Here is an 18,043-nt window from a genome sequence, read left to right on the forward strand (position 1 = left end):
TTCTAAAGTACACGGACGACGTCCCGTTAGTGCGGCATAGTTCCGTTTACATTAACAGGCCGATCATACTTTATGCTTGACATTTTGCGGAAAAATTGTATGCTACTGTATGCTTTATAACGGCACTGGGCAACTTGCTTTACGCCCATGCTTCGCGCCATTATAGTGTACTAGTACACTATAGCGCCATCCATGCTTCGCGCCGCGGATTAGACAGTTAAATAAGGACCTACAACCTTTCCGCTATTTTCACGTACGCACTGATCGTGATGTCAATTGGACAAGTACATAAACAAGCAGTTAGAAACAAGAAATTATAGACTGCTTAATTCTTGAATTTGAAGAAATTTATGTGCTCCTATTTGCAATGATTCGGTTCTTTTTTTGCTTTTGACAAGGAACATTTGTCGTCATTCACCCATGTCAATTGAGACGTGTCTCTACGGTGGCGACGATCAACGTCCGTCTCTCGAAGTTGGCTTCAGCCTCACCCGTTCGGCGTTTCCGTGCTTGTGTGGGATTCCGAAGTTTATTTTGGACAGTTCGTAAACATTCGAAGGACTCGTGCAGTTTTCCTGTTGCGTGTGCTAACATGAAACGTGCACAGAGCCGGACAACCTCAAGCTTAGTCATCGTGCATTAATGGATGTATCAGGTAAGCCGTCTCAATAGTGATCCGCTGTCGGTCTCATCGACGGGTGGAAGGGGGGGCGACTACTCGCCCGAACGATGATGGTTGGGCTTAACGCAATTAGTACGGCTGTTAATTAACGCGTGATCTGTGGACAGTGCATGTCGCAGGCGCACCGTGCATGCTCGAGCCCACTCGATCGAACTTCGAGGGCGCGGCTGGTGCCCGATACGCGGCCGCAAATTTTGCCAGGCCAACAGCGAAGTGAACGGCAGTCTGTCCTTCCTGCTTTTAATTTGCTTTTTTTTTTTCTTCGGCTCTTTCCCTCTGCTCGCCCTGTTCCGTCGTCGTCGCTGCGGGCCGTGCGAGAACACGGATTTCGTCGACACCGATTCTCGACAGGGGCAGCGCTCGCGACGACGGTTGCAGAAGGTGGCCTCGTAAAGCGAGGGAGGGAAAAGAGAAAAAAATGCATCGCGTTTTTTTGACGGAAAAAACGCCGCCAGAGCCGCCGCCGTTTTCGGCGTGCGCCGCGCACGTATGGCCTGTTCCGGGGCTCTGACCGGACGAGACGCTGGCGCTCATGTGTGGCAGATCCGACGGCAGCTGTGATCGCACGCCGCTCCACACAGCAGATCCAGCGGGGGGGCTCGTTTTGCCGGACACGGCTGGCATCCACACTCGCACCGACGTGCGCACGGCACACTGCCGCGATCGTTTGTTTTCGCCGCGTAGAGTTACGGATTCGCCTCGAATGTCCCAAAGACGCACTAAGGTTCCGCGGTGCCGTGCATGATAACGCGCAAACGTGGTTGCTGAAGGCGTGGATGAGTAGCGACTTCGTTCGGGTCTTTACCTTACCAGCGCACTGCAACCAACTTGTAGTGTGCTGCGTTCGAGCAGAGCCTTCTAAGCTGTGGTATGCGCCGACAAAATCCGATTAATTATTTTTTAGGCCTTTATTTTAGTCGTGGATACACTTGGTATTCACTGCACACCATGTGGTCTTGGCGACCTGAAGTCCCAAAGCATCAGAGGTGTTGAAACGGCGAACTTTGCATAAATCTAGCTCCCATGGGGTGCTTCAGTGCTCAGCACGGAGGAACCCAAGCAACGCAGGTAATCTGCCCAATATTTTGAACATATTGGCAAAGGCCTTGTCCTGCAAAGGACCAGTGTAAAACCATCCATTTGCGATATTGGGCCGATTACCTGTGCGGCTGGGGAAGGGGTATTGCTCTTGTCTCAATGCAGCAAACTTCACGCCGCAAGGTTGTGAGTTACGTTGCATTAGTTCAGACACCAGTGTCAATATCGTGGCTGACAAATATATTGTTTAACCATGCTAATCAGGGCTCTTGTGTGTGTGTGGTTCATACTTCCTTATGCCAATATTGGTTCTGGCATGTTTCAGCAGTCTCACAAAAACATTGTTACACAATTTGCCTCGAGCTTCAGTATGTATAAGGGCATCTTATGCTGTTGTTAGCACCAGCATGGATTCCACTGGTAAGAAAAAAGAAAAAAAAAGCACTGCATTACCATGTAACTTGGTATTAAAAGCCTCACAACAGAGTAAGGTTGCTGAGGTGTAACAGTTCTCTCATTATAAAGAAAATGATCCTTTTGATGTCATCCACAGCATACTAGACATGCCCGAAGCAGTATCACGTAAAGCCACTTTTTAGGACCACTAAAAGTATTTTGGTTATGCTGTTAAGTTTTAGGATAAGCTCTGTGATAGGCTATTAAACCTTTTAGCTGTGCTGTGCAGCTTTCATGTATTTGTAGAAAAATAAAACTATATAATGTAATAAAACTGCTCAAATGACGTTTTTGTGGACTAGTGGGCATGAATTGTCATGTAAGCTCATGCCATTAGCTAGCCGGTAATATAAAAAAATGAAAACAAAGTGCAAACGTTTGTTGCACAAGAGTAATTAAAAACTCCACCATTAGAGTTTGTATAATGACATCAAAGATGTTTTCACGGATTGTGTGAGAACAGAGGGAACATGGACAGCCTCTTTGAAATCCTTTTGTCATGGAAACATCTTTGTAAATGCATACAGAATGCTGCGAGCCTAGTCTGGAGGCCCCCGAACTTTGGTTCCTGAAAAGATGCAGACCACGTTTGAAATCATCTTAGTTGTGCCGTTAAGCTTTTGTTTCCTGTGGCTGCATAGGCTGCCTCCCGGAGAGCTTCATAGAGGCAGAACACTGCCTCCAGCTGTGTGCTTTTGTGTGCATTGGGCATAACTCTGTCAAAATGTGAGCTAGGAGATGTGTGCCCACCTGCATCATAGGTCCGTCCTTTTGTTTCACCCGTATGGGTGAGATGAATGTAGAAACGCACAGCCGTGAGAGGTCTGTGTGCTACAAAAAACTATTTGCGCTTTCGAAAGGCAGTGGCGCACCACGCAGTATCCCTTTGTGAAGCAATGCAACATTGAACATTTGGTGTTAGAAGTGCGGATGAGTGCAGTGCTTTGAAACATGCAAATGCTCGTCAGGAAGCCGAATATTTTTACTTTTCCATGATGTGTGAGTCACTTCAGATCCAAAAAAAAAAAAAACAAGCCGTAGCTATTGGTACCAAGAAAAAACCAGTGAATTATCACCTGGGTTGGTGTAGTTAGGGGTAGTTAGCAGGATACTTTGTTACCACTGCTTGGGTTGTTGCCAGTCTGCTTCGCAGCGAGGCACTTTCTTGACACTGCTTTTTCAGCATTTTGCTGCTGGGAATTTGTTTTCATCGTGCCGCTCGTTATAATGTCTGAAAAGTAAGCTGATGTGAAAGGTAGGGTTAAAACACTTCCTGGTGGATGCTTTCTGAAATGGCAAATTTATTTTAGCTTTGCTTGTAGCTCACTGCAACCTTTTTGTGTTGCACTGGGTTCATTGTGGTCACCATGTAGCTTCATTCCAGTCTTTGGAAAACAGATTATTGCAGCACGGCCCTAGTGTGACTGCAGTGTTGCTACATTAATGGCATGAATATCCGAGTCAGATTTTTGTTGATTGCATGAAGTGAGCACATTGCTAGAACAACTGTTTCTGGAGAGTAAGCACTTTGGGGGATTTCCCTAAACATTTGACCAGCATTATTCCACTTTGATTTATTGATCAATTCGCTCTCGCTCTACCATATGCTAGCCATTCCGGTTAACTTAGGCGGTAGAGTGACTGCCCCAGTGAAGCGGTGGTCCCGGGTTCGAACCCCGGGCCAGGACGAATTTTTGTTTAACTACGAAGTTTCTGAGGAAGCTGTATAGCTTTCCTGTGTAGTCGTGTGGCTGCGCTTGGGTGGATGTCAATGAGTAATTACTTCCTTATTGCTGATCTGCTCCACCTTGGGGGATTCCCCTAAACATTTGACCAATGCTGATTCTGTCACTGGTTTCTCCTCCTCCATTGGATGCAAACCATTCTATTGCTGGCACTTTAAACACCACCGCATGTTTCCTCTGATGCGGGGGTATAAACAGTGTGCCGTGCAGAATGATGACTGAATGCATCAGAAATTGAAAGCCACTTAGAACGCATATTAAAAAAAAATGGCTTATCAAACATGCTTTCACAAGTTTGCTTGAGCATGCTGCATTTGCTACACCTAGGGTACCTTTCTCTATTTCCTTTTTTGATTCTTTCATCCTTTGCCCAGATGGCCTGGTTAAGTCTGGGGTTAGACTAGTTATTATGCTTTTCCCTCTCCACACAGCCCCCTCCGTCATCAGTCTGGCAGATTTCCAGTTTCACTTGTGGTAGAAACGCAGCTCAGTGTACATAACAGTGCTGAACGGTTATCTTTAGCTTGAAGCACAGCCAAAAAATATTTTTGCAGCTTTGTGATCTGTGTAAACATTTAGGTCGTGGATCTAACCACTAATTCTGCCAGAAAGAAACTAAGCTACGCCTGCAGGAAAGGCCTGCTTTCCCCCCCCCCCCCCCAAGTAGGCATGCCCTGGCAGAAGCACAGTCTTTTGGCTTACAGGGGCTGGAAAGAGTGGACGCTGTCCGAGTCAGTGTTCTGCCCACCTTCACATTGCCTTTAGCACGCTGCACCTTGCTGCTGTGCAACAATGTCACATAGTACTTGTCTGCAAACTAATGGCAGGTTGCACCTGCTGACTTGGCAGTTGTGCACGCATGCTTTGTACGTGAACCAAGCTGATTGTGCAATGTTTTGTCTTTTGGTCAGAACCTTTGCTGCTAGGGAGTGTTCATTGGAATTTGTGCAACTTTTCTTGCTGAAAAGCATTTTCTCAAACGTCTAGTTCCCTCTATTGGCTTGTTGAGATGTGAGCACTGAATAAGCGTTTTGTGGCATTTCTTATATCCCGGATGTCCTGAGACATGGAATATAAATTGTGATGCTAATTTTTTTCACAAGTTACGTTGTGACAGTTCAATTCCCAAGACATGATTGAAATAGCTTCTTCTGTGTTTTGGAGTTTTGCGTGTGTGCTGGGAAATGTTCAGTATAGTGAAAATTATGAAATATCTAAAGCATAGAGAAAAATTGGAGCCTTCGCGACTTATGTATTTTGGTTTCACCATTACGAGCGATAATAAGTGCTGCATCACCTTTTGAAATGCATGAGTATCCGCTCGCTTTCTTTCGGATGTCGCTGTAAAGTGTGCTAGCATGGAGGGAAAAGGCATGACTTTGGCCATGCTCACTAGATGGCAGCACATGCTCTAAATGTAGCCGGGAAATAGCTTTCCAGTAAACTGAACCCTTCTACTATGGCTGACAAGCCAACTATCGCTGTCACACACTGACACTCCTTGTCCAATATGTTGGCCAAATTTTTCATTGCCGGGTCTCGGGGAGAATGTAGCATGCATTTTTGTGCTTGTTACTTGGCAGGCATAATGTGAGCATTGCTGAAAGATGGCTGTTTAAGTAACTGTAGGTAAAGTTCACTACCATTCTTTGAATAGCCCTGTTGTGTCAGGATTATCGTTCATGATGACAGATTATTTGCTTGAGTATAACCCTTCATGGCCTCCCTGGTTGAAAATTCCCAGGTGTAGAAATACATTTGGTCAAGAAAACTCATCCATGCTGAAATGCTGATGTCACTGATCATGATGTCCCCGTTATGAAGAGGTCTTATTTCATGTAATGCCGCTTCAGTTTTTGGTACCTTCTGTTTTTTGGCCTTTTACAGGTGTTAATTGAGCGTGTATACAAAGGCAGCAGAAGCGGTGCTGGATACTTTGAGGTTGTAAAGAAGTTTAGTCTGTTATTTAGTTGCTTTGTAAGCTGCTCATGTAAATAGGACATGTTTGTAGCCATGTAACTGTAATGATGTTTGGAAACTCATTAGAGTGCGGGAGTTATGGGGACTGCGTAAGTCATGCTCTTCCCATGTATTTTAGGGCATGTCCGGTACGCTTTTGTCAGCAACCAGTAGGTATAGTGGCGACCTTTGATATAATTCTGTCGACGATTTGAGCTCTTTTTACCAAAACTATTTTTTTAACATAATTAGAACTCAAATTTTTTATTATTTCTTTTTCTGTCAAGGACTAGATGAAGGCCACTTGTGGTATTGTTTCTCTATTACATCAAAACATTTTTGTTGAACATGCACAAATTTGGTTCAATGTATTCCCACGCAATCACATAAAGTGCACAAAAAGAATTCACCTTCTGTCTTATCTAGTTTTTAAAATAATGGTACCGCTGTATTTGAAAATCTTGTTTTGATATAAAGAAGTAACTCATTGCGAAGTTTTTCTTCTTGCCAACATTTACTGACTGATTTATTCCGTAGGAACCACCTCCATAGTAGTCATTCAAGTCATCTTTGGATTTCTTTGTGTTTCCTTGCCAGTTGTGTAGCTTTGTGGGCTTGTTTTATGACTTGCTGCGCTGCTCAGTCAGCAAAGTAAACTTAATGCCAGCTAACTTCTCTCAGCAAGTAGAGAGTGTTGCAGCCTTAGGATGCCTTAAAATCCTCTGGAGTCCTGGCTCTTGCCGCGCTGCACTCATTGAACGTTAGGACTGTCATCGAATGCTCACTCCCTTAGTGTCTAGAAAAGCATATTTTGGAGCTTGCCCCCAGATGATGCTTCTGAAGGGTCTAAAAGGGGGGTAAATATGGAAGCTGAGAGCTCTGAGATTGTTGTCACATCTGCTTTTAAAAACTCCAACTGAGCTAAGAAAGTTTCGTTACCAGCTGTGGAATTTGGTTTTAAGTTGCAGGTAAAACATCTCTACAAGAAAGGGGGCCTGGCCACTCGTTTCTCATCTTTTTGAAAACTATCCGTGAGTGGGAAACATACCGCCCTGGAAGTGGTGCGGTACAGGAAAAGTTGCTGAAAAGAATCTATTTTCAAAAATGCAAAAAAAGAAAAAAAATCAGTTTTTTTAGGATTTTTTGCTCACCTGGTCACCTTTAAAAGTAATGCATGATGCATTGCAGTGCTCATTATGTAGATGACATGCCTAGGTGGGGTCACCGTGGATTTGAAATTGGCACTGAAAACGTTTCTGAAATCTCAGTTGGGCTATTGTGGCCATGTGCACTTGCAGTCGTAATTAAAAACGCTCCATCCCTCTGCTGTGCTCGCAACTTTCTTGTTAGGCGTACTTGTGCAGTTAACAATCTTTTGAGACTGGCTGAGTGCGTATAGATTAAATGGGACAGCTGCACAGAACTTTCAAGTGTGAGTGGTGTGCCGTGCAGTTCAGTCACCCTTAATTATGATGTGCAGATCGAGATCATAAGAGTGAAATAGCTAGGAAAATAAATATGGGCTCTCAAGTAGCAACTTAGCAATATCCTTCAAGGCAAAAGTATGCTGTAGTCATATCCTGTCAGTACTCGCATAAGATTTTAGAAGTTTGGAGGCTAATGAAAAAGTTTGAAATTAGATTGAGGACAACACTGCGAGTTGAGAAAAGGAAAACGACAATGGTAGCATTGAGAGACAAGAAGGCAACAGAGTTAGTCAGGGAACCACAGCTGATTAAGGATATCCTAGCTGAAATCATTGACAGGGAATGGACGTAGGTAGGGCTTGTAAAACAGAAGGCAGATAACCGATGGTCCCTTAGGGTAATGCAGAAAATTCAAGGGAGAGGTAGCAGGAGGCGGCATAGTCAGGTGAGGTGATGAGATTGCTAACTTTGCGGGAATAAAGTGGCCGCAGCTGGCGGAGGGCAGGGTTGTGTGGAGGGATATGGGAGAGTCCTTTATCCTGCAGTGGACGTAGTTAGGCTGATGGTGGTGAATCTGTGCACATCTTTGCAGTGCTGCATTAGTTTTTGTCATCAAACTATCATAGCAGACAAGTCAAGAAGGCAGCGGCAGATGCTCCTCTAAGGAGACCCTCCAGCTAATGGTGTCGACCGATTGTTGTGACATCACGGTTAATCCCGTTTTACGGAAGCACTTTCTAGTGCGGCGATGTCAGTGCAGGAGAGGCTAGGCAGCAAAGGGTTGGAGATGGTTGTTTGTCCCCATGCCTTGTGGATTGGGCTCTTCAGCACTAGTCACCCTCTCTTAACTCCCCCCCAACACCCCTTTGCACCCCTAGCCTGAAAAAAATGAATAATTAACTCTCCACAGCATGGGAACAAAGGACAGTCTCCTTTTCCTGTCTGGCCTCTGCTGCATTGCAACCGCGACATCATGATAACCAGTTGATACCAGTTGGCTGGAGGACGTGCTTTGAGGAGCATTCGCTGCTGCCTTCTTGACATGTATCCAACTGTAGTCATCCTGACAACACTGATTCACCGTCACTGCCTTCTGTGCATCTGCCTATTCAGAAATGTGTTCCGATTCCGCTACCTTGGCAAAGCAACCACGTCTGCTGACAGTCGCTTACCAATAAGCCTCATCCGTTCCATCGCCAATAAGCCACCGCCATTCTTGTTGCAGTATGGTCACTGTTCCCAGTTATGATCTTTTCTGGTGTTATAGATCATGCATGGATAGGGCAGTCTTGCAGTCTGGGGTGCTGGAAATGTTGACTGGCAATTTGTATGTTTGTATGTGTGATGAGAAATTGAGGGCCATGCATTCTGCAGGGTATGTACTTGCTTCATGGAGGTGCTGAAAATTGCAAGCACATGTGAGTGTGGTGCCTTTGCCTTGCTCATGGTGGCATCATTGGGCCTTCCTCGCAGATGCGGACTTTGACTCGTACTGGGAGAATGAGTCTCGCAACAACAACCGAAACCGCATCCGAGTAGGCCGACAGTACCAGGCCACGGTGCCTCCACTGCTGAGGCCAGGCAAGTGGGGCACTCTGTTTCGATGCATTGGGACAGTGCAGCGAGAAAACGGGGATTTTGCAGGGCACGCTGTTTATTTAGTGTTCCTGTTCCCTTTACTCTTTATCTCCCTTTTGGGGTGTGCCAAATCCACGTGTTGTACGTTTGTCACCAAGATATCTTTTTTCCCTCCTGTATGGCCTAGGCCCCTGGTAGAGTAGGTACTTTGAGCAGTAAATCCTGAAACCAGCTGCTTGCAGCTAAAAAGTGAAGTGCAGGTGACAGCAGGTGAACTACTCCATAGTTAGGTGCTGTACAGTGGTGATCAGCCTTGTCTAGAGCGCTCGGGCGGTGCACTTCCTTGCAAACAAATCCAGATTTTGTGGCAGCCTCTAGGGTCCAGCTGCAACACTTGCACGGAAGTAGCGCCAGATAGCCTTGTAAACAAAGCAGGCATGAAAACTTTGCCCTGTAATGAGGGGCTGCTCTCTAAATTTTGGTTTTTGTTACCAAGTGCGCACTGCTCAAGCGCTCTAGACAAGGCTGCTCACCACTGTACTAGTGTGCATCAATCTTTTATGTTGTGCTGCGCGGTCTTGAACTTGAAGTGCACCGCATACAGTTTTGCATTTTGCTGTTATGCTAAGTTTTGCTGCTTGTCGTGCACTGCTCTTTTGTGTTTACTGGTGGGCGATTCTGCTTAATCTAGAGTGCTTGGTGCATGGTTTATTTCTGCCCAAGGCAGGGAACTGAACTGTAAAAGAATACTTGGGAGAGCCCACAGGATGCAGCATCGCATAACTAGCGAGAAAAGCAAGAAAGAATTTAAAATTTGCATAGGTTGCTGTGCAGGAGCTTGGTGGGCGCTGCCTCACACTGCCCCGAGGGGCTGTTCTTCGATGGCTTTTGGATTTGGCCAGTTAGTGACTGTGACGGGATGAACTCGTTGCAGAGTAGAGAGCAGTGCCTGCAATGAAAAAGCTTAAAACAGCATGTTGCATGTGCTCCTTCTTCCCAGATGAAGAGGTCTGCCTGATTTCTTCATTACTTGCGGATTACGAGATGCAGGTGTGAGGCAAAGAGGTAGGGCAGACGCTAGCTTCTAATTTCCTAGTAGTTATCATTTTAGGAAGTCAGTACCACCTAGCCCCACGAAATGTCCTAATGGAGAAAAGTTCTCTGGTGGAAACATTGGCCAGTGGACTACCTTCACTCCCTTTGTTTTGTATTGTGGAGAATTCGGTCTTGCCAGTCCTCTCTCTCTACAATGGATTACTCCTTTGCGAGTGTTGTTCGCGCTCTTTGGTATGTTTTCGAGTCAAAAATGCTGTTTCGGCGAGAGTCCCCGTACTCCTGCTTTTTGGCTTCTGAAAAACACTTGCTGTTCAGCTGCTGAGTTTGGCATAGTTCGAAAAACCAGTGCAGAAAACAGCGCCTGTTTCAGTACCTCTGTCCGTTCAGTATTCTTGTTCTTTTCCGCTATGTGTGTCTGCGCCGGTTCGTTAATGTGTTTCTCTCCCGTGGCAGGGGAGAGTGATGGGCGTCGTCTGGAAGACCTGGAGACGCTCCGGTGGCGGCCCGAGAGCCTGTCGGAGCAGAGCATTGACGAGTACATGTCGATGGCCAAGGCGGTGAGCCTGTTTGCGCGCGCCATGGGCAAGTGGGGTCCCGAGGGCCGGGGCGGGGGTCCCGAGTGCCTGCAGACGGCGCTGCGGGGCCTGTCGGACTTTGTGGCCTCCCACCATGGCTGCCAGCAGGATGCTGGATGCCGGGTGGGCCAGCCCCTGCCTGCCATCATGACCTCCACGGAGGCCAGCCTGTTCGCGCGCGCCATCGACGAGTGTGGCAAGAACTTTGGCGCCATCAAGAAGGACTTTGTGAGTTGGGCGCTGCCCTTGTGCAGAGAACTTCCTTACAGAAACGGACTCCGTTAAGCGGATGCCTGTGGTGAACTGAACAGTTCAAGCGCAGTTTCCTTTTTAGTTTTCCATGGGAACCATGCAAAAAAATGCACAAACACATTGCGTAGCATACACTCATAAGTATAACAATTCATATGAATTGCGCATGCCAGTGCTCTACCAGCCTGGCAGAGTGGCAGAGTATATTCAATAGCCATCTATGTAAAATGTAATTAGCCACATGTCTGTTCTGAAACTCAGCAGCAGTCTTTTGGGACCATGTGAATCACGTGCAATGTTTTGCGAACCTTGGTCACATGTCCTCTTGTGCTACAAAAAAAAAAAAGGCAGTTGCTGCAGCAAGGATTCAGAAACAGTGGCCATCTCACTGGTTGATGGCAAGTGCTCTGGGAAATTTATGAATGTAGAAATTCTCTTTGAGAGTAATGACTGGACATTTCTTTGCAAAGTGCTGAAAGGGATAATGGAGATAAACACTGTGGCAAAAGCTTTGAACCCTGGAAGGTTTACTTCTGGTCCACTTTGCATGGCTTGTTATGCATCTGCAGTGTTCCAAATTGCTTGGAACTTGAGATTAGCCCTTGTTCACACCCTCTTGAAAATCAAGGGACTTCCATAGAGGCTGTGTTACAAGAATCCCACTACAAGGCTTAAGGGGGGGGGGGGTCTTGAAAAGTTGTTTTATATATGTCAACATAACTTGTTTAAGCTTGGTATGCAGATGTATCATAGAATGCTGATGCCAAATATGCATTTAGATTTCAAGTATCTCATCTGGAAGGAAATATATGGCAAAATAACATCCCAATGAGGCCTTTTCTTACGGGCCTGTATGATAATTTCTCAGTTAAAAAGCATTATTAATAATATGTAAACATTTCCGAAGGTCCACCATACATCCTAAAGCTTTCCTTTTTCCTTTAAACACGATAGATTAGCAATTAGGCCTAGTGTAGGTTAGTTACTGCCACATTATTTTTTCTTTCCAACTTTGTTATTTATTCATGAACAACAAAAATGACTTGGCAGGCATTTTATTGTCTTTAGGATGTGCTGTAGGCCTTTGCAAATGTCTGTTTATTCTTGAAAATGCTTTCTTCAACTGATAAATTACTGTGAAGGCCCGTAAGAAATGACATAATTAGGATGTTATTTTGCCATATATTTCCTTCCAGGTGAGATATTTGAAATCTTAATGCATACTGCATTAATACATTCACTACCCTCTCCTCCCCTCCTTGATCTCTCTATTTTTGACGTAGGCTGTACCTGTGCATTCGATAATCTCACCTGCCTTCTTTCGTTCACATCCCCCCTCCCCCCCCACTGGTGTTAGCTTGGGTGTGAGAAGGTGGTGGTGGTGCTGAGTGTCTCCCTCTGGTGTGCAGCTCCCCTGGAAGCCAGTGAAGAGCCTCATTGAGTTCTACTACCAGGGGCGCCACCCCAAGCAGGAGCCCCGCGAGGAGGACGGGGAAGGAGGAGGGGACGAGGGCAGCGCCGCTGGCTGCAGTGGAAGCCATTGCCCCCCCGCCACCAACTGTGTCAAGGTGCGCTGCTCCACATGCCTTTCCTTTTTATTGCTCATAGTTGTCCTTCAGCGAAAAAAGCAGTGCCCGCGCTACACACGTTGCATTCAGCGTGTCTCCGTACACAAATAACCAGAAAACGTTCGACTTTCGCGACTGCCAGAACATCTTCAAGCTGACTGCCTTTCCTTGCTCGCATCGTACGTGGATGAAAATTTCCGTTTTTGCTATCCCAACATTGCACCTTGTATTATAAGTGGGTCCGTATTATACGCAAGATTTTGCGGTAATCTGGTCATCTACCTTGTGCAGTTCTAAATATAATGCTTTCATATTCTCGCACGTAAGCTGTCTCAAGTGTCTGTGCCGAATTTTTTTTTTTTCCCCACTTTTCCTGTCGGTATTGAAGTGTCCTTGCACTTCAGTTTCTTCACTTGGCATGTTCCTCTTGTACTTTTCTTTTTTCTTCGCATTTTCTCTGCATCTCTTTTCCTCTTAATAGAAGGGCATTGTGTGGCAGTGCCAGAATCATGCGAGCAACTAAGTGGCAGCGATGTGCACGCGTAAGCTGCGGAGACTGCTGTCTCTGTCACATAGAGGCACCTTTGTCAATGCGTTTGCTTGTTGCGGTCATAGATGCCCTTCTCATGGCAATTCGTGCTTTTATTATGCTGAATCTTTCACGTGGTTCGGCCAAATTTCAAGTAATACAGCACTAGCTAATAGATAGTTGGCATAGCGAGTTCGTTATGTCAAGGTCAAATGCCTCAACAGATTCGCTACAAAGAGTTCACAAATGCACGTGCTTCAGTGGAGGTGGCATTAGGGAGTTAAGGAGCTTTGTAATATCGAGGAGTTTCCTACACGGAGGTTCACTATGTCCAGGTTTTACTGTATGTACACTAGCCTAGGCTTTGGTGCAACCTTGTTTAGAGGAAAGACATAGTGTCATGATGCACTTTTTCCTAAACATCATCATTATCACCATATTGGACTGTGTGTAGAAGGAGCCTGAGGTGAAGCCCGAGCCGCCGGATGAGCCCGAGGATGAGGAGGAGCTCCCAGCAGCTGCGGAGCCTCCTTCCTCTGCCTCTGCCCCCCCTTCCTCTGCCATGGACGACGATGGAGGGGGCGGCTCGAGCGAAGAGAGCCGGGTGCCCCCATCGGGGCCCGAGGTGAAGCCCATGCGTGCCAAGCCCCTGAAGGCACCCGAGGATGCAGCCGCTGCAACACCCGTTGGGTCCCTCAAATTCTTCCTGGGTAAGGGACCCACCCCCTCTGAATACGTCTACTTATATTTGGAGTCAACTTTCTTTCGCATGCAATGTAGGCACAGTAATCGCTAGGCTCGTCCAGTAAAGGTAGTGCTTTCCCGTACTGAAATTTTATTGCTGTGGTCGTTTAACTCGAATATTTTTTGGGGTCCCCAGTGACTGTAAATTACCGTATAAATGCGTGTAAGGGCCGCACCCGTGAATGGGCCGCACCCCGTTTTCCCGAAGGAAATGTTTAAAAAAAATAAATCCGTGTAAGGGCCACACCCGAACTTTCCATGACCCAGGCAGGAATAGCCTTCTAAATGCACGCGCTGTGGCCTCCGCGATCGGCTCTGGCGTTGAACAACGGAGCGCTCGATCGCGGAGCGCTTGATCGCGGAGGCCAAGCACGTGCACAAGAGCTTCCAAAAACCGTCCATGTATGGCGCCCGAGGCCGCAGCCATCATCATCATTGTCAATTTTTTTCTCCCCCGCAACTTCCCGTTATCTACATCGGCATCAGTATCGCCAGCTCGCCCTTTTTATGGCGTGTTAGCGTGTTCACCGTAGTCGTGGGTTTCGCATGCTGCCGCCGGGCAATGCAGTTTTAGCACGATGGGCAAGCACCTTATCAGCTACACGGCTGGGAGTTAGCTCTCGAATGCGGCAAGCGTGCGGCGGACAGGGAATTCGACGTGGCCGAGAAGTGCGTCCGATGATCGTGCAATCAAAAGGGTGCATTGAGAAAAACAAGCTGCAAAAAATTTGGCAGTGGCTTAGCTCTGGTTAAGCCTGGATATACAAGCGAAAAGCTCCAGTTATGCTTCGTTTGATGTCATGGCTGTCGCAGTTCGCGCACAATGCACTGGGAGCACCACGGTAGCGGTGTAGATTTTGAGCCAACTCCCTCGCTACCACTTCTGGGTCTTCTTGTCTTCCTTCCATGGCGAATGTCTGCGCCTCTTCTACGGCCGCCACCACCGCTTACATGTGCGTTCTCGCAACGCCTTGCGAAAGAACCTTCTCTTGGGATGGAGACCGCCGTCCCAAGCGGTTAACCGATGGCGGGGAGGATAAGTAACGACGGAGCGCACGCCGCGGCGTGCGGCCTCTTTTATGTCCGCCGCCGCCGCCGCTTGGGCGTTATCGCAACGCCTTGCGATAACGCGATAAGAACCGCTAGCAGAGGCGAAGGGTAAACAGGTGGCGAGGAGGAGGAAGGGCGCGCCGCGGCGGTGCCCAGGGGTGGCCCACGCGAAGCGCGGTGTTGACGAGCCTAGTGAAGCTTTTCGCTTCAAAACGCGCTTTCCGAGGAGAGCCGTGTGAGTTTCCTGAACTGGAAGAAGAGCTGCTCTGCTATGTGATGGAAATACGGAACAACGGCTACGCGTTGACAGCGGATATGCTGTGCGGCTTCTTTGGGATGAGCGTGCACCAGAGCACAGCACCAGCTCAGAGTCGAAATACTTCGTGAGTGACGACTGAACGTAGAATAAATGCCGCTCATTCCCTGATTGGTGTGTTCTTGCTTAAAAAAAAAAAAAAAAAATTTTCCGTACGTCGCGTGTATGGGCCGCACCCCGAAAATTGGCCCCCGAATCTGGAAAAAAAAGTGCGGCCCTTACACGCGTTTATACGGTAACAAGGCTTTACTGTATTTCCGTTTACTCAGGAGCCGACACCAAAGTCTTGTTGTTTGTATACTGTGTTACTATGTTACTTTAAGTTGAAGGAAAGGTTGTTGTGTTGTGAGGTTTCTTCAACTTCTAAGTTCCTGTGAAAGCTATGTAGCTTTTCTTTGTAGCCTGATGTGTAGTTGCTAATGTGCAGTTACTTACTTGTTTTAGTTTTTCCTCCACTTTGGGGGATTCCCCTAAACACTGAGCTACTTTGGGATGTTGATGATATAGATTTCGCAAGTTGTGGAAAATATATTCGTTATCACCCAAGATATGTGTCATAAAAAAAATGAACGAAATCTGCATGCTGACAAGATTTACCGTAAAAACCCGCATATAATACGAACCTGAATATAATACGGGGCTAAGTTTTAGAGACGCGAAATGGGAAAAAGTTTCACCCGCATATAATACGAGTAACACAAGCTCATAGAAGACATTTATTCAAATCGCATCCCACAATTCACTTCAATTACTTTGTTCTTCAGTAGCGCTTTCTTCGGACATTCCTTTGTCCGACAAATCATCCCAAATGTACTCATCTTCCGTGCCATCGAGGGCGTTCGAGATGCCGCACTTCTTAAGCCCGCTTCAGCTGCCGGTTGGCGTCACTGCAGGCTCACCTGAGCGCATCCACTCTGTGTAGCACCGCTTGACTGCGTCCTTGAACGGTTTGTTTACACAACCATCAAGCGGCCGCGAAAGCTTCGTCGCGTTCCGCTGCACGCGAAAAGGGCTTCTTTCTGTTGTGGCCATCCACGAATGCTTCCTTCGACGACACCAAACTGCCTCCCGGCCGCACTGTTGCCGATGTTCTCCGCAGCCAAAATCGCTTGAAAGTAGCCAAGTACTGTTTTCGAGACTGTGACATCGTGCTCTCTAAAACAATATCCACTTCACGAAGCGTGCCTTACATGCGAGCACGTGCGTTGTCAACAGGCGCACGGCACACCGCGACCCCCCGGCGCACCCAACGGATCAACAAAGAAACGACGTCATGACGTCGTTTGTTGAGAGTAATGAAGCCAAGCCGTAGCCACGCGCCAATAGCAAAGTCAAGCCGTAGCCACGCCGCAAAAACGAAACCAAAACTTCGAGCAACTTTGAAAATTTTTGTTCGGATCCGCAAATAGTACGAGGCGGAAATTTAGGACGCTAATTATGGGAAAAAAACCTCGTATTATATGCGGGTTTTTACAGTTTTTGCAGCTGCGTGTCACCACTTGGCACTCATGCGTGCTGTGCGACTGGCAAGGGTAGCGCTCACTTCTCGCAAGTTTGGCTGCACTCATGGTAGCGGTGGCTGGAGAGCATTCAGAATGCCTGAGTTTGTGCACATGGTACACAATCAGCCGGGGAATTTTACGAATTTGTATCATGCTGAAATTCGAGTCCATGATTGTGTTGTTGAGGTCTTGCTGTACTAGCTTAATTCTCGAGGAAAATGCAGTTGTAGACCCTTCATGTGTCTTTTCGCTTCTAGAAGAAAAAAATTTTTAAGGGGGGACCCTGGTCTTTGAAAAAAAAATTTTATTAATGAAGGCACAGTTATGCAATTTCCAGGCCACGTGTAGTTTTGTGCGCTGATTCTGGATATGTCATTTAATTTCGTGTAAAACAATTCCTTGAGCACTTGTGCAATTTGTATGAAGTATTTTGGGAAAAGTTTTGCAGATAATTTGCTGCAGGAAACTCGCTGAAATGCATGCCATTGGGTTCTCTTGACACCAAGGAATGCAATAAGGGTAAAATTATCATCCTGGCTATCATAGAACTTGAGTTATAGAGTTTTGAAGTTGTCGCTTCAGAAATGAGAAGAAAAGTGTGTATTCCTGTTTGTGAAGTGGCAGCTTCAGTACCCTGTAACTCAAATTCTATGATAGCCAGGATGATAATTTTACCCTTATTGCATTCCTTGGTGCCAAGAGAGCCCAATGGCATGCATTTCAGCGAGTTTCCTGCAGCAAATTTTCTTATATGCTCTCTCCAAAAGACTTGCATAAAAATTGCATAAGTGCTCAAGGAATTGTTTTACACAAAATTAAATGACATATTTAAAATCAGAACACAAAAATACATGTGGGAAAGTTTCATTACTATATCTAAATTAATAAAATTGTTTTTTCAAGACCAGGGTCCCCCCTTAAATAGATTTTACCTTTTTGAAAACTTTGGGTCCTTTAGCCTGACAGATGGACATTTCCAACGTGTGTTTGGTTATGACAGCCTCAACCACTTTTTTTCCCCGGGGCCCTGAGTGGCTATAAGCACTGTCCTCATCATGCAGGGGGCCGGCTAGTGCTGAAGCTGAGTGCCCAGGAAGGGGGTGCCTGGGTGGAGGCCCAGGACACGCCTCGACTAGGGCGCCCCCGCCGCCAGCCCCCCTCGGAGGACGCCAGCGATGACGACGAGGGGGGCCCAGGGTCATCCTCTGCAGCTGGGGGCGGGGCCACGCCACCACTCAGGTCTGTTGGGGGCCACCGCTGCTCCCTCTTTCACTGGGGCCTGCTTATTGAGCTGCAGTGCAGTAGGGGATATTCGAAATTGCGAAAGTGCGCTTTCCCGCATAAGAATGTTGTCCCAAACAAGATGGCTGACCATGCGTTTCCAGCTGAAACATAGCAAGAAAGACTGATTTTTTGTTTGATTCTTCCAAAATACGGTTCTGACATTCTATCCACACCTTTAGCGCCTGTCCTGTAGCCCATGTAGTTCCTTTATAGCGAAGTCAGCCATCTTGTTTAGGGCAACATAGTTATGTGGGAAAGCGCACTTGCGGAATTTTGAATATC

General features: G+C 46.7%; 1 protein-coding gene across 2 annotated transcripts in view; it reads left to right on the top strand.

The window, feature by feature from the left end:
- The first annotated feature begins 453 nt into the window (after positions 1-453).
- LOC149331027 (uncharacterized) overlaps positions 454-18,043 on the top strand; it is a 30,426-nt gene continuing 12,836 nt past the window's right edge. For both annotated transcript variants that reach the window (XM_089561744.1, XM_089561745.1), the window contains exons 1-6: positions 454-655; positions 8,781-8,888; positions 10,395-10,744; positions 12,178-12,336; positions 13,320-13,575; positions 17,539-17,716. In XM_089561744.1, coding sequence (XP_089417870.1) covers positions 643-655; positions 8,781-8,888; positions 10,395-10,744; positions 12,178-12,336; positions 13,320-13,575; positions 17,539-17,716 — 1,064 coding nt within the window. In that variant the 5' untranslated portion in view covers positions 454-642. The remainder of the gene's footprint in view (positions 656-8,780; positions 8,889-10,394; positions 10,745-12,177; positions 12,337-13,319; positions 13,576-17,538; positions 17,717-18,043) is intronic.

Source organism: Amblyomma mixtum, chromosome 9, assembly GCF_055824585.1.
Source record: "Amblyomma mixtum isolate Tamu chromosome 9, ASM5582458v1, whole genome shotgun sequence".
In the NCBI taxonomy this organism is placed as follows: Eukaryota; Metazoa; Arthropoda; class Arachnida; order Ixodida; family Ixodidae; genus Amblyomma; species Amblyomma mixtum.